The sequence below is a fragment of the Crocuta crocuta genome, unplaced genomic scaffold, assembly GCF_008692635.1.
Source record: "Crocuta crocuta isolate KB4526 unplaced genomic scaffold, BGI_CrCroc_1.0 scaffold50, whole genome shotgun sequence".
NCBI classification, from domain to species: Eukaryota; Metazoa; Chordata; class Mammalia; order Carnivora; family Hyaenidae; genus Crocuta; species Crocuta crocuta.
The window spans coordinates 3239043-3252043 of record NW_027527428.1 but is presented as its reverse complement, the minus strand read 5'-3'; the positions used below and the strand labels follow the sequence as shown (position 1 = coordinate 3252043).

Below are 13001 nucleotides of genomic sequence, written 5' to 3'. Positions count from 1 at the left end.
GGGGACGGGGCGGGGGGAGCAGGCAGGGGCCACAAAGTAGCCTCAACACAGATCCCGCCGCCATCTGAGGCTCTGGGGCCGACAGGGGGCTGGGCCTTTACACCTGGGCCGGTGAGTCACCGGCTATGACTGCACAGGGGACATGGCAAGTCCTGAAGCCCCCACATCTCCCACGTTAGGGGTGCTGGGGGCCCCCCAAAGCGCAATTAGGCCTGAAGTCTTGTGAGCGGCACAGCGACGCCCCCAGAATTGTGCTGCCTCCTCCCATCAGTCGTTCTGCACATGAGGACATGGCGGAGGGGTGCTCAGCGAGGTTGACCGGCCCAAGGTCATCCACAAGGGGATTCTGGGGACCAGGACTGATCCTGGATCTCTGGCCATGTGAGCAGGGTTGGGTGGACCCTTCTGGAAGGAGACCTCTGACTCTGTCCATCCCCCCTACCCCCCACCCAGGGCACAGCCCAGCGGCTGCAGAGCCTGGGAGCAGAGAAGGAGGCGGCCCAGCACGAGTGTGAGGCGTTTCTGTCTGGCCGGCCCGTGGGCCCCGTGGCCCTGCACCTGCCCGTGGCCCTCAACAGTGTCAAGAACAAGTATAGTGATGTTCAGGTTCTCTGCAACCTCTACGGGGAGAAGTGAGTGCTCCAGGGACTGGGAAGGGGGACAGCGGGGTGGTGCCATTGAGGTGGGTGTGGCCTCGGGAGTTCCTGACCTTGAGCCCCCACTTGAGACAGAGCCAGAGCGGCCCTGGGTCTGGAGCGGCAGATCCAGGAAGCAGAAAGGGTCATCCGAGGCTTCGAGTCCTCTGTGGCGCAGGAGCCCCCTCTCCCTGCCAGCCCAGGCGCGCTGCAGGACAGGGTCAGCGAGCTGCAGGTGAGGGGCCCGGTGGCCCTGCCAAGGATTTGCGGAGGGGTGGAGGTGGATGGAGCCACAGGTGCAAGGCGCTGTGTCCCCTCCCCACCCAGCGCCTGCGGAGGGAGCTGCTGGGACAGCAGGCCTGCGTGCTGGGGCTGCACCGCGAGCTGAAGGCCACCGAGCACGCGTGCAGCACCCTGCAGAACAACCTGCGTGAGTTCTGCCAAGATCTGCCCCGCCAGCAGCGCCAGGCGAGGGCCCTCACTGACCGCTACCACGCTGTGGGGGACCAGCTGGACCTGCGGTGAGTGGCTGGGCCATGAGGGCTCGAGGCACGCCCCCCACAGCGCGCAGCAGTGGCTGCTGCCCCCACGCTGTGTGACCTTGGACTGGCGACTTCACCTCTCTGAGGCTAGGTTTTCCGCAACTAAAATGGGACAATAACAGCACCCATCTCCCAGGGTGAGCCTCCCTCCCTCCCTCCGTCCCTGGCATGGACCCTCTGGTCTATCCCTGAATGCCCAACTCCAGCATAGGGTCCAGAGTCAGGGCATCAGCACAGTGGGTCCCTCAGGCCTCCTGACCCGTCCCAGGGAGGGAGGCACCCACCAGTCTCCTCCGTGCACCCCTCGCCTGTCCCCAGAGGGTAGCTGTCACCTCTGCTCTGGGTCCCCTCCTCCCGCAGGGAGAAGATGTTGCAGGACGCCAGCCTCACCTACCAGCAGTTCAAGAACTGCAGGGACAACCTGAGCTTCTGGCTGGAGCACCTGCCCCGCGGCCAAGTGCGGCCCAGCGACGGCCCCAGCCAGATTGCCTACAAGCTGCAGGCGCAGAAGGTGAGGGAGGAGCCGAGGCTGCAGGCCGCTTGGGGCCTCCCCACCATAGAGCTGCCTGGGCGCGAGTGGCCCCCTAGTGGCCAGCGTTCTAAGAGCCCTCCAAGCGCCGCCCCCTTCGGGGGTCACCCCTACCCGAAACACTGGCTCCACTTTGCCCACAGAAACGGCAAGCCCATGTCCATCTGGTATGAGGCGGGCAGCGAGCTGTATGCTCCTGGGGACTCCGACTCTTAGCACATCCTTTTCCTCCTACTTGCCACCCCCCTACTATGTACTGGCAATGAACCAGGGGCCCCGGGGGCAGCCAGCCTGGTGGGGGAGGCCGGTGCAGCGCAGACCACCATGCTGGTAAGGGCCCTGGGGAAGAGCCCGAGCAGTGTGGGAGCCCCTAGCAGGACACAGGGGGGTCAGGGCATGTGGTCTGGAAGACAAGCGCCCGGGGCGGCAGGAGAGACGACAATGTCTAGGGAGAGAGTAACCGGGTAATGTCAGGCAGGGGGCTTGGGACAGAGATTCTTAGACCTGGCTGCAGATTAGAATCTCCCAGGGGGCTTTTACAACATCCCTGTACCAGAGCCCCATTCCAGACTGATTAAATCGGAATGGCTGGGACCAGAACATTGGTACTTTTGTTTTTTTTAAGTTTGTTTCTTTATTTTGAGGGAGAGAAAAAGAGAGCATGCACTTGTGCATGGAGTAGGAATGGAGAGAGAGAATCCCAAGCACAGAGCCAGACTCGGGGCTCGATCTCACGAACTGTAAGATCATGCATGACCTGAGCCAAAATCAAGAGTCAGACACTTAATTGGCTGAGCCCCACATCAGTACTTTTAAAAAAGTTCCCCTGGGGCGCCTGAGTGGCTCAGTCGGTTAAGCGTCCAACTTCGGCTCAGGTCATGATCTCATGGTTCGTGGGTTCGAGCCCCGCGTTGGGCTCTGTGCTGACAGCTCAGAGCCTAGAGCCTGGTTCAGATTCTGTGTCTCCCTCTCTCTCTGACCCTCCACTGCTCATGCTGTCTCTCTCTCTCAGAAATAAATAAAACATTAAAAAATAATAATAACAATAAAAAGAACTTCTCAGTCCAAGAGGTGGTTCTCGGGTCCCTGGGCCTGCAGCACAGCATAATGGAGACACTTAGACATGCAAATTCTCAGGCCCCAGCCCAGGTCGGCTCAGTCAGGAACTCTGGAGGTGGGGCCTTCAGGCTCTGTTTTAACAGGCTGTCTAGGTGACTCGCAGGCTGAAGGCCTCTAGGCTAGGACATGACTCTGAGGGGCACTAGGCAGAAGGAAGCGATTCTCCCAAAGAGAGGAAAGAAGAATGGGTGGCTCAGTCGGTTAAGTGTCTGACTTTGGCTCAGGTCATGGTCTCACAGTTCGTGGGTTCGAGCTCTGTGTCTGGCTCTGTGCTGACGGCTCAGAACCTGAAGCTGCTTTCAGATACTGTGTCTCCCTCTCTCTTGGCCCCTCCCCCACTGTGTTCTCTCTCTCTTTCTCTCAAATATAAACAAGCATAAAAAAAAGGGGGGGGGAGTGCCTGGGTGGCTCAGTCGGTTGAGCATCCGACTTCGGCTCAGGTCATGATCTCACAGTTCGTGGGTTCGAGCCCCGCATCCGCCTCTGTGCTGACAGCTCAGAGCCTAGAGCTGCTTCCGATTCTGTGTCTCCCTCTCTCTCTCTGACCCTCCCCTGCTTGCGCTGTCTCTCTCTCGCTCTCAGAAATAAATAAAACATTATGGGGCGCCTGGGTGACTTAGTCGGTTGGGCGTCTGACTTTCGCTTAGGTCATGATCTCGCGGTTCGTGGGTTCGAGCCCCGCGTCGGGCTCTGTGCTGACTGCCAGCTCGGAGCCTGGAGCCTGTTTCAGTCTGTGACTCCCTCTCTCTCTGACCCTCCCCTGCTCATGCTGTCTCTCTCTCTCTCCTAGAAATAAATAAAACATTAAAAAAAAATTACAAAAAATAAATAAAACATTAAAAAAATATTTAAAAAAAAAAGAGGAAGGAAGAATTTCTGGAAAGAGAGACCCCGGAAAGGGCAGCTTCCCAGGCAAGTTCCTGCCCTGCGGCCCCAGGCGTGTGCTGGCTGCCTGAGCGCCGCCGGGAGGAGGGCGCCGGGAGGAGGTGTTTGCTCGCCTCCCTTGACTCTCGCTCTTGCCCTGGCAGAGGCTACAGCAGGAGATCCAGGGCCGAGAGCAGGACAGGGCCACAGCCTCCCGCCTCTCCCACAGCCTGCAGGCAGCCCTCCAGGTGAGCACAGTATGTCTCTCCCCTCCCTCCCTCCCCCTGCCAGCCCTCGGCTCTCCCATCCCCTGCCTCCCCCCCCGCTGACCCCTGGCCTGCTGTCCTTCCCTCCCTGCTCAGGACTACGGGTTGCAGGCAGACACCTACCGCTGCTCCCTGGAGACCAGCCGGGCAGGGGCGGACCCGGACAGACCCCGAGGGGCTCCCCTGCAGGAGAGCATCCACGCCCAGGTGAGAGGGGACCCAGCAGGGTCCGTGTCCGTCAGCGCCAGCTCTGCCAGCTCTGCAGCTGAGCTGACTCTGACCTCCCTCTCCCTCCCCGCGCCCCCCGCCCCCAGGAGAGGGACCTGACAAAGGCCTACACGGAGGTGGCAGCCGTGTGCCAGCAGCAGCTGTGCCAGCTGGAGTTTGCCAGAAGGATGCTCGAGAAGGTATGGGGACAGCGGCCACTCCGGCCCTGTGCTAGGCGGCCTGGGCTGGTCACTGACGGGGCAGGCTCGGCGGCCTGAGCGCTACCGCTCCCTGCCTTCCCTGGTTCTCTCCTCAGCAGCTCTTCCAGGCCGGGAACCACCTCAGAGTCAGGCCCCGGAGACGTCAGTCAGTGCAGTCACAGCTTAGCCGCCGGGCAGTCCGCCCGCGGGGACAGGAGAAAATCCCCCACAAAGTCTTCAGCTTAGGACCAGCCGCGAGGGGCAAGAAGCCACCTGGGTCTCCATCGCTGGGACACAGAGCCTTCTACGGCTCCTGGAGTCTGGCTGAGAGACTTGCCAGCTTTCTCCTGCCCAGCGGAGCACCCCCCCCAACACCCCCAGAGGAGCGTAGGCCCATACCCCGGAGCCTGGATGGCTGGATGGAAGGGGAGGGGTAAAGCTTTGGAAAGGAGACCCTGTCCTGTGTGCACGCTCCAGTGCAAATGCCGCCTGAACGCTGCCTTGCGTCACGGGGCCGAGGGGTCCTCTCAGAACCCTGCATCCAAGCCCCTCGGGTCTGCAGCCCCTGCTCCCAGAAGCCTCAGGAAGCCTCAGGAAGCAGGGAAGGAGTCTCTGATCTCAGGGTGCGAGGGGTGCGGTAGATATGGGGCTCCTCCCTTCCTCCCACCCCGCCTCCCCTCCAAGACCCTTCCCCTCCTCCCCTCTCTCTCTGCAGCAGTTGCTCAGTGAGGACAGCCAGGTGACGCACGCTGCTCGGCAGGGGTGTGAGGGCCCCGCCCGAGCAGGGAAGGAGTCCGAGGCCCTGAGGTCCCAGCTGGAGGAGGAGAGGAAGCGGGTGGCCCAGGTGCGGCACGAGCTGGAGGAGCAGAGGAACCAGCTGCTGCAGCTGAGGACCCAGCGGCCCTTGGAGAGGCTGGAGGAGAAGGAAGTGGTGGAGTTCTACCGGGACCCCCAGCTGGAGAGCGACCTGTCCCGGCTGAGGTCCCAGGTGGAAGACGAGGGCCAGAAGCGGGCCGGCCTGCAGGCGGACCTGGAGGCCGCGGCCCAGCGCGTGGTCCAGCTGGAGAGCAAGCGGCGGGCTGCGCAGCCTCACCTGCTGACCAAGGAGGTCACCCAGATCGAGAGGGACCCTGGCCTGGACAGCCAGGCGGCCCAGCTCAGCAGCGAGATCCAGCAGCTGCGGGGCCAGAACGCCGCCGTCTCGGCCCGGCTGGAGGAGCTCAAGAAGGAGCTGCTGGCCCTGGAGAAGAAGGAGCCGAACGTGAAGGAGAAGGTCGTGGTCAAAGAGGTGGTCAAGGTGGAGAAGGACCTGGAAGTGCTCAAGGCGGCCCAGGCCCTGAGGCTGCAGCTGGAGGAGGACACCGCGCGGAGGAAGGGGGCGCAGGAGGCCGTGGCCAAGCTGCGGGCTCGCATTGACGAGCTGGAGCGGGCGATCGGCGCCGTGGAGCCCAAGGTGATCGTGAAGGAGGTGAAGAAGGTGGAGCGGGACCCCGGCCTCCTGGAAGAGGCGTCGAGGCTGAGGAGCCTCCTCGAGGAGACCCGGAGCGAGAACGTGACCCTGGCGCGCGAGCTGGAGGAGCTGCGTGGCAAGCACAGCGCGGCGGCGAAGCAGAAGCCCAAAGTCGAGCTCCAGGAGCACGTCCGCGAGACCTTCCAGGTGGCTCCCGAGACGCAGCAGGAGATGGCGCGGCTCCGGGCCCGGCTGCAGGAGACGGCCGGCCAGAGGAGCCGCGTGGAGAAGGAGGTGGCGGCGCTGCTGCCCGACCTGGCGGCCCTGCGCGCCCAGAAGCCCGCGGTGGAGTACAAGGAGGTGACGCAGGAGGTGGTGAGACACGAGAGGAACCCTGAGGTCCTGCGGGAGATCGACCGCCTGAAGGCGCAGCTCAACGAGCTGGTCAACAGCAGCGGGCGGGCCCAGGAGCAGCTCATCCGGCTGCAGGGGGGGCGCGACCAGTGGAAGCGGGAGCGCGCCAAGGTGGAGACCAAGACGGTGAACAAGGAGGTGGTGCGCCGCGAGAAGGACCCGGTGCTGGAGAAGGAGGCCCAGCGGCTGCGCCAGGAGGTACGAGAAGCCGCGCAGAAGAGGCGGGCGGCCGAGGACGCGGTGTCCGAGCTGCAGAGTAAGTACCTGCTGCTGGAGAGGAGGCGGCCCGAAGAGAAGGTGGTGGTGCAGGAGGTGGTGGTCACCCGCAAGGACCCGCGGCTCCGGGAGGACCACGGCCGGCTGAGCCGGAGCCTGGACGAGGAGGCGGCCCGGCGGCGGCAGCTGGAGCGGGAGGTGCAGCAGCTCCGGGCCGGCGTGCAGGAGAAGGAGGGCCTGCTCGGCTTCCGGGAGGACCGGGGCAAGAAGCTGGCCGCGGAGAGGGAGCTGCGGCAGCTGAGCCTGCGGATCCGGGAGCTGGAGAAGCGGCCGCCCGTGGTGCAAGAGAAGATCATCATGGAGGAGGTGGTCCAGCTGGAGACGGACCCGGACCTGGAGAAGTCCATGGAAGCCCTGCGGCAGGAGCTGGGCCGGGAGAAGGCCCAGGTGACAGGGCTGCATCGGGAGTGCAAGCAGCTGCAGGTGCAGATCGACGTCCTCCAGACGGCCAAATCGCAGGAGAAGACCATCTACAAGGAGGTGATCCGGGTGGAGAAGGACCCGGTGCTGGAGGGCGAGCGGTCCCGGGCGTGGGAGGCGCTCAGCAAGGAGCGCTCGGCGCGGCAGAACCGGGAGGAGGAGGTGCGGCGCCTGCGCGAGCGCATCGACCAGGCCGAGGCGCTGAGTAAGACGTGGGCCCGGGAGGAGGCCGAGCTGCAGAAGGGCCGGGAGCAGGCGGCCCAGGAGCGCCGGCAGCTGCAGCAGGAGCTGCGGGAGCTGGAGAGGCGGAAGCAGCAGACGGTGCTGCATCTGCAGGAGGAGGCGCAGCTGCTCAGCCAGAGGTCGGAGAGCGAGCGCCAGAAGGCCGCCCAGCGGGGCCAGGAGCTCTCGCAGCTCGAGGCGGCCATCCTCCGCGAGAAGGACCAGATCCATGAGAAGGAGAGGACCCTGCGAGACCTGCACGCCAGGGTGAGCAGGGAGGAGCTCAACCAGGAGACCCAGACGCGCGAGACCAACCTCTCCACCAAGATCTCCATCCTGGAGCCGGAGACGGGGAAGGACATGTCCCCGTACGAGGCCTACAAGAGGGGCATCATCGATCGAGACCAGTACCTCCAGCTACAGGAGCTCGAGTGTGACTGGGAGGAGGTCACCACCTCGGGCCCCTGCGGGGAGGAGTCCGTGCTCCTGGACCGCAAGAGCGGGAAGCAGTACTCCATCGAGGCCGCCCTGCGCTGCCGGCGCATCTCCAAGGAGGAGTACCATCTCTACAAGGACGGCCGCCTCCCCATCTCCGAGTTCGCTCTGCTCGTGGCAGGGGAGACCAAGCCCTGCGCCTCGCTCTCCATTGGCTCCATCATCTCCAAGTCCCCGCTCGCCTCCCCAGCCCCCCAGAGCACCGGTTTCTTCTCTCCCGGCCTCTCTCTCGGGCTCGGCGAAGACAGCTTCCCCATCGCCGGCGTCTACGACACAACCACAGACAACAAATGCACCATCAAGACGGCAGTGGCCAAGAACATGCTGGACCCCATCACCGGGCAGAAGCTGCTGGAGGCCCAGGCGGCCACGGGGGGCATCGTAGACCTCCTCAGCCGGGAGCGCTACTCCGTGCACAAGGCTATGGAGAGGGGGCTGGTGGAGAACACCTCAACGCAGAGGCTGCTCAACGCCCAGAAGGCCTTCACGGGCATTGAGGATCCCGTCACCAAGAAGAGGCTGTCGGTGGGTGAGGCCGTCCAGAAGGGCTGGATGCCCTGGGAGAGCGTGCTCCCACACCTGCAGGTGCAGCACCTGACTGGGGGGCTCATCGACCCCAAGAGGACCGGCCGCATCCCGGTCCCGCAGGCCGTGCTCTCCGGAATGATCAGCGAGGAGCTGGCCCAGCTCCTGCTGGATGAGTCTGGCTATGAGAAAGATCTGACAGACCCCATCTCCAAGGAGCGGATCAGCTATAAGGAGGCCATGGGGCGCTGCCGCAGAGACCCCCTGAGCGGCCTGCTGCTGCTCCCAGCTGCCCTGGAAGGGTACCGCTGCTACCGCGCCGCCTCCCCCACAGTACTGCGCTCCCTGCGCTGAGGGGATCCGGGGGAGCGGGCGTGAGGGGGAGGGTGGGACGCGCGCACCCCTCACCCCTGGAACGGCCTCATCCGAGGGGGGGGGTCTTCCGTCTGATCCCTGTGCTATATTATTCAAAAGTTTACGGTGTGGGACCCTCTCCTCTAACTTTGGCACCTAGTCCATCCCCAGACCGAGCGATCGGTACGTCTCTTTCCTCCCTCCTCCCCGACCCAGTGCTTCCAATAAACGAATTCTCCCAGCGTCTAGTTCACGTTTGGGAACGCACGATGGATTTGTCTGAGCCGTAAGCACAAGGGACACTTGATGGGGTCCTTCCCAGGTGGGAAGCAGACCCACCCAACCAGCCTGGCGAAGGGGACGGGTGCTTCCAAGGGGCTTCGGCTCCCTGGACTCTGGGAGGGGTACGCTGGAGGGTCCCGGAGAGACCCTGAACAGCCCCTCCCTGCTGCCTCTGCTCTGGGTCTCTGACTTCCGGCCAGGAACAGTCTCCAGCCCAATGTTAACCTCCCCCTTTTCAAATTTTTTAAAAATGTTTTATTAATTTCTGAGAGAGAGAGAAAGCGTGAGCAGGGGAGGGTCAGAGAGAGAGAGGGACACACAGAATCTGAACCAGACTCCAGGTTCTGAGCTGGCTGTCAGCACAGAGCCCAACGCGGGGCTCGAACCCACGAACCGTGAGATCATGACCTGAGCCGAAGTCAGACGCTTAACCGACTGAGCCCTCCAGGCGCCCCAACCTCCCCCCTTGTCAGCAAATCTCTGGTAACCCCCAGAGGAGAAAAACACTGAAAAACTCAGGAATATAGCACTTTTATTTCCTGTTCTTAAAGCCAGAGGCGAACAACATAAGCATATCCTAAGTACAAACCAACTACTTAGAACAGCCACACACATACCCTGACCTCCCCTGGGATCAGGAAAATGTCTCTCTCTCTCTNGAGCCAGGCAGGCGGTGGAGGGCAGGCGTCCCTCCCAGGCCTGGCAGGAGGCAAGAAGGCAGAGGGGTGAGGGGCCAGGGCTCTCCAGGGTCTGCTGGGAGTCAGGTTCTGACCCAAGAGAGATCTGAGCCTCCGGAGCTGGGGGGGTGGGGGGGGAGGGCTGGTTCTGCCTTGCCGCCACATGGGGGCAGCCTTCCTCCTCTCCTTGGCCACTGTCATTTCAGGCGCCAGGGGGCCCAGTCTCTAACATACCCCTTGCACTTGCACAGGGGGCTCCAGTGCCCCCTCTTGAACCGGGACTGTCTAACCCAACAAACAACACAGGAACTCATTAACCTGCGGGCAGGACTACCCCAAACTCAGCCCTCTGGCCGCTGATGCCAAATTCCTCAGAGCTTTGCTCTCTCCCAGATAGGTCCTCTTTCTCGGGACATGGGTGGGAAGACAGCTGGGGCAGCAGTGGAGAGAGGCTCCGAGGCGGAGGGCCTCACACCCTCTCAGCGGCAGAGATGCTCCAGCATGCACTGGTGGGAGGCCCGGGAGGTCTCGGCGCCCAAGAAGTACGGATGTGCGAGGGCGGCCTTGGCGGAGATCCGCCGGCTGGGGTCATACTGCAGGAGTTGCTGGGGAGGAAGGAGGAGGAAAGAGATGGAGTCTTGGTGTGGCTGGGCCCCCAAGAGGAGTTACCCTCAGGCCCTCGGTGGCGGGCCCCAAACCCCAGGCCGGGTGCCTTCAAGCCAGACCTGCAGGCGACCACCACTTCCCAGCTCGCAAGCCAGTTCTGGACGCTGTCGGAATCGGGGGACCAAGAATGAGTTCTAGTCCAGCCCTGGGAAACCTTCCCCACCTCCTGCAGACCGGAGGCTGAGTCCATCTGTCTTCTCCCTGTCTAAGGTTCCCAGACCTCAGCCCGCGTCTGGTTGCGGCAGACTTCTCGTTCTGTATGGAGAAGGAGAGGGCCCTCCTGTCCAGGGAGCATACCTGAGGGCAGGGCAGGAACTGAGTCCCTGAGCCCCCGGCCAGGCTGTGGACAGACCCCTTGCCTAGGAGCAACCCGGATGGAATGCTAAGCCACTTGGCCGGAGGTGTATGCTGTCTTGCTGGCATTGGGTTGGTAAAGAGACACACACAGGCCTCTGGAAAGATGAAAATACAGCCCCGCCTTCCTCTGGCCCAACTACCAGATTCAAGAGACAAATGTGACTCTAAATCTTTGTGGGCAAGAAGAGAGGGTTCCATCTGGGGCCTTCTGAGCAGTCTGGCCTGGGCCCAGCCCGATGGGTCAAGATGGTGTAACAGGGGCCCAGACAGCAGGGAGCACCTCGTGCGGAGAGTAACCACCGTGGCAGGAGGCGTGCTCGCTGCCTGGGAGAGCTTACGGAGAAAGGGCAGGTATCGCAGCATAAAAACAAAGCTAGCTAGAAGACTGGAGTTTTAAAAGGAGACACGAACACTGGACTCCTCAGGGGAGGGGCCTCCAGACTGAACCATCAGTACACACAGAGTCAGGGACAGTCAGGGGTCAGAAAAGAGACTCAGAAAGAGGTAGGGTGACACAAGGCGCTGGCTGACAAAGTGGATATTTCTGGTGGGAGCAGCAGCAGCCTTTCTGGGCCTCCCCTGCCCCCGACAGCTGTACCTACCATGAGCAGGTCCTTGCCCTCTGGTTCCAGACCAGGCACAATCTCCTCCAGCCCCTTCCTGCTCCACTTGGGGAAACTGCCCTTATAGTCAGGCAGCTGGGTGACTCCTGGCCACATGGCTTCACTGGGCGTCCCCAGGGTCCGAAAGATTCGAAAGAGCTGGTCAATCTCAGAGTCACCAGGAAACAGGGCTCTACGGGTCACCTGAAATGAGGACGATGGGGGGTGGGGTCCACTCCCTTGTTCTGCAGAACCCAACACCAGATAAGATATACTTCCTGGGGCTGTGCTAAGAATCCCGATCGTTTCTGGAATGGGGCCCCACTTCCTCAGTCCCACAACCAGTCCCAAACACCCCTTAATCCACTTCTAATGGGAGCATCAGTGTCCCACTGTCCCCCCGACCCCCAGCAGGACCCTGCCTGTGGCCTCCCCGCGTGGCCATGTCTGTCCCTCTCTACCATCTCGGCAAAGATGCAGCCAACGCTCCAGATGTCCACGGCGGTGGAGTAGAACTTGCTGCCCAAGAGGATCTCAGGGGCGCGATACCAAAGTGTCACCACCTGTGGGGGGCAAGAAAGCAGCATCATGCAGGGTGGCTGAGTGTTCAGGTGACGGCCCTTCAGCCGTCCTCTCCCCTCCATCCTGCGGAACCTCGTGGGTGTAGGTGCGTAGGGGCACCCCGAAGGCTCGCGCCAGTCCGAAGTCGGCCAGCTTGATGGCACCCAACTCATTGATGAGCAGATTCTGGGGCTTCAGGTCTCGGTGGATGACCCGGTGAGAGTGGCAGAAACTGACTCCCTGCAGCAGCTGGAAGAGGTAGCTCTGTAATGGCGAGCATGGGAAAGGGCGGGCTGAGCAGACGTGGGGCTGGCGAGCGGGGTGGTCCCTGGCCTTCCCTTTCCTTCCCTCACTACCTTGACCAAGTGCAGGGGGAGCTCGGAGGCCGGCATGGAGTCCATGTACTTCTTCAGGTCCTGGCTGAGATACTCAAACACCAGGTAGAGCTTCTTCTCACTGTGCACCACGTCCAGCAGCCTGGCCGGGGTCCACCGGTCACAACGCAGCTCCCGGCTGGACTGGGACGGGCCCAGCTTCCCCGCCTCCTTCCCCACCTCACCTGACGATGTTGGGGTGCTTAAGCTCTTTGAGCAGGGAGATCTCCCTGATGGCAGTGCTTGGGACTCCCTCAGTTTCCCTACAGGAAAGGAGGGTACTGCAGTGGAGGCAGGGAGCCAAGAAGGCGGGGGGAGGTCACCTATGTGTTCTGTATTCCAGAAGGATGGCTCGGACCCCAGTGCCGGGGCGCTGTGGTCCTCAGCACATACTACCACCACCACCAAGCCCCGGCAAAGCGTGGCGGGAATGAGGAGGGCTGCACCTCTGAGCACCACCCCCCCTTCCCGCTGTAACTGCGCACACTCAGAAGTGCAATTGAATGTAAAACCCTGAGGTGAGGGACGGGACAGGGGTCACCCTCGGGGCCAGTGTGTCCCAGGGGCCCTCTGGGCACTCACAAATCCAGCCTGATCTTCTTGAGGGCCACAAGCTGCCCTGTCTCCTTGTTCTTGGCCTTATACACCACCCCATAGGTGCCCTCTCCGATCTTCTCTACCTTCTGGAACACATCCATAGCCGCAGAGCTGCCCAGGAAACAAAGCGCGCCTGGGGCATTCACTGGCACACTCAGCGCCCCACTGCCCGTCCAGCCCACCCCTGCCCAGGCCCAGGCCCGCCTCTGCCCCGCTCAGCCCCGGGAGCTCATCCCCAGCCCAGACCTCCCCCCGGCCCAGGCAGCTGAAAGTGTCTGGCTACGGAGTGCAGGAGGGCCCAAACTTCTCAAAAGACCCCCCCCACCCCCACCCCCGGCTTTCCCTGCCAGCCCCAGGCTCTGGGGGC

General features: G+C 62.6%; 2 protein-coding genes across 5 annotated transcripts in view; one reads left to right on the top strand and one right to left on the bottom strand.

Moving 5' to 3' along the window:
• The window catches only part of EVPL (envoplakin), an 18632-nt gene extending 9844 nt beyond the window's left edge, over positions 1 to 8788 (top strand). Inside the window, exons 15-22 of the mRNA XM_077754739.1 lie at positions 454 to 632; positions 732 to 870; positions 963 to 1156; positions 1538 to 1688; positions 3854 to 3937; positions 4052 to 4162; positions 4270 to 4362; positions 5078 to 8788. Coding sequence (XP_077610865.1) covers positions 454 to 632; positions 732 to 870; positions 963 to 1156; positions 1538 to 1688; positions 3854 to 3937; positions 4052 to 4162; positions 4270 to 4362; positions 5078 to 8518 — 4392 coding nt within the window. The 3' untranslated portion in view covers positions 8519 to 8788. The remainder of the gene's footprint in view (positions 1 to 453; positions 633 to 731; positions 871 to 962; positions 1157 to 1537; positions 1689 to 3853; positions 3938 to 4051; positions 4163 to 4269; positions 4363 to 5077) is intronic.
• Positions 8789 to 9602: 814 nt separating this feature from the next.
• On the bottom strand, positions 9603 to 12744 carry CDK3 (cyclin dependent kinase 3). Of its 4 annotated transcripts, none has more exons than XM_077754703.1 (8): positions 12620 to 12744; positions 12223 to 12318; positions 12020 to 12140; positions 11757 to 11927; positions 11564 to 11665; positions 11103 to 11306; positions 10307 to 10398; positions 9603 to 10082 (listed from the first exon to the last, which is right to left on the bottom strand). In XM_077754703.1, the coding sequence occupies exons 1-8, from the start codon at positions 12733 to 12735 to the stop codon at positions 9947 to 9949; spliced, it is 1038 nt and encodes a 345-aa protein (XP_077610829.1). In that variant the 5' UTR covers positions 12736 to 12744; the 3' UTR covers positions 9603 to 9946. The 4 variants fall into 4 exon arrangements, with proteins under 4 accessions (XP_077610829.1, XP_077610838.1, XP_077610846.1 ...); XM_077754712.1 differs by having other exon boundaries at positions 12223 to 12300; XM_077754720.1 differs by lacking the exon at positions 10307 to 10398.
• Between the last annotated feature and the right edge of the window lie 257 nt (positions 12745 to 13001).